Source organism: Penaeus japonicus, unplaced genomic scaffold (genome assembly GCF_977035675.1).
Source record: "Penaeus japonicus unplaced genomic scaffold, GWHDUDI00000001_assembly GWHDUDI00001325, whole genome shotgun sequence".
In the NCBI taxonomy this organism is placed as follows: Eukaryota; Metazoa; Arthropoda; class Malacostraca; order Decapoda; family Penaeidae; genus Penaeus; species Penaeus japonicus.
The window spans coordinates 1458-2500 of record NW_028235727.1 but is presented as its reverse complement, the minus strand read 5'-3'; the positions used below and the strand labels follow the sequence as shown (position 1 = coordinate 2500).

The window sequence follows — 1043 nt, the reverse complement described above, 5'->3', positions numbered from 1 at the left end:
CTCTCTCTCTCTCTCTCTCTCTCTCTCTCTCTCTCTCTCTCTCTCTCTCTCTCTCTCTCTCTCTCTCTCTCTCTCTCTCTCTTTCTCTCTCTCTCTTTCCCTTTCTCTTTCCCTTTCTCTTTCCCTTTTTTCATCAGTAAAGCTCTAAACAGCATTCTCATTCGACCCCACTTACTCCGGCATCTCAATTTTTTAAATCTTTATTTTCTCCTTCTTCCACACCATCCTACCCTTTTCTCATTTTCACTGTTCACCCTCTTTCTCTTTCTCTTTTTCTCTTTCTCTCTTTCTCTTTCTCTCTGTGAGTTGCACTCGATCAGAGCTTCAACCGCGTGGAGGAAGAACACTTTCATTTCTCAGCTGCAACATGTTACTGGCGTGGATTTGCAATGGCCTCCAGCCGGCGATGCTGGAGGAGAGGTCCTTCAAGATCAAGCCTCCGAGATGATCTGCCTTGCTCTGTCCTCTCCTGGTACTACTCCGCTGACATCCGCTTTCATCACCCGCTTCTGCAGTACCGCCGGCCACCATTAGGTACCATCCTCTGCCCAGGACTAGAGCACATAGGCTGACAGATGCAGCTGCTCTACCAACAACCACAAGTCACACAGCAAATGAGACGGCGATGCGAAGAGGTGATAGGAAGAGACGTAAGAGAGTGACGTTAATTAATCCGATCTCATTGTTTCTTATTAAAATATGATATCAAACCGTCTATAATCAAAGTGATGATATATAATGGTAGATTAATAATAACAATGATGATGGTGATGATGATGATAAGGATGTGATGATGATAAGGAAGAAGATGAAGATGAAGATGAAGATGAAGATAAAGATGATGATAATAATAATAAACAATAACAAAACCGGAAACAGGGCTCAACGTTACCAACCTTTCTTCGCAAAAACAAAAGCAAATGACCAAACAGCGCTTCACGACCTTTCCTCTGCCTCCCTGGAGTCTAATCTCATAAAGAAATCTTCGAGGGATAGACCAATCATTCGTAAATTATGCCATTCACGACGGGCCCGACTTAAGC

At 43.5% G+C, this 1043-nt stretch overlaps 1 protein-coding gene across 1 annotated transcript in view; it reads right to left on the bottom strand.

Annotated features, from left to right (window-relative positions):
* LOC122246055 (circadian locomoter output cycles protein kaput) overlaps positions 1 to 183 on the bottom strand; it is a 15428-nt gene extending 15245 nt beyond the window's left edge. Inside the window, exon 1 of the mRNA XM_086535536.1 lies at positions 176 to 183. Within this exon, the coding sequence (XP_086391662.1) occupies positions 176 to 183 (8 nt within the window). The remainder of the gene's footprint in view (positions 1 to 175) is intronic.
* Positions 184 to 1043: the final 860 nt, after the last annotated feature.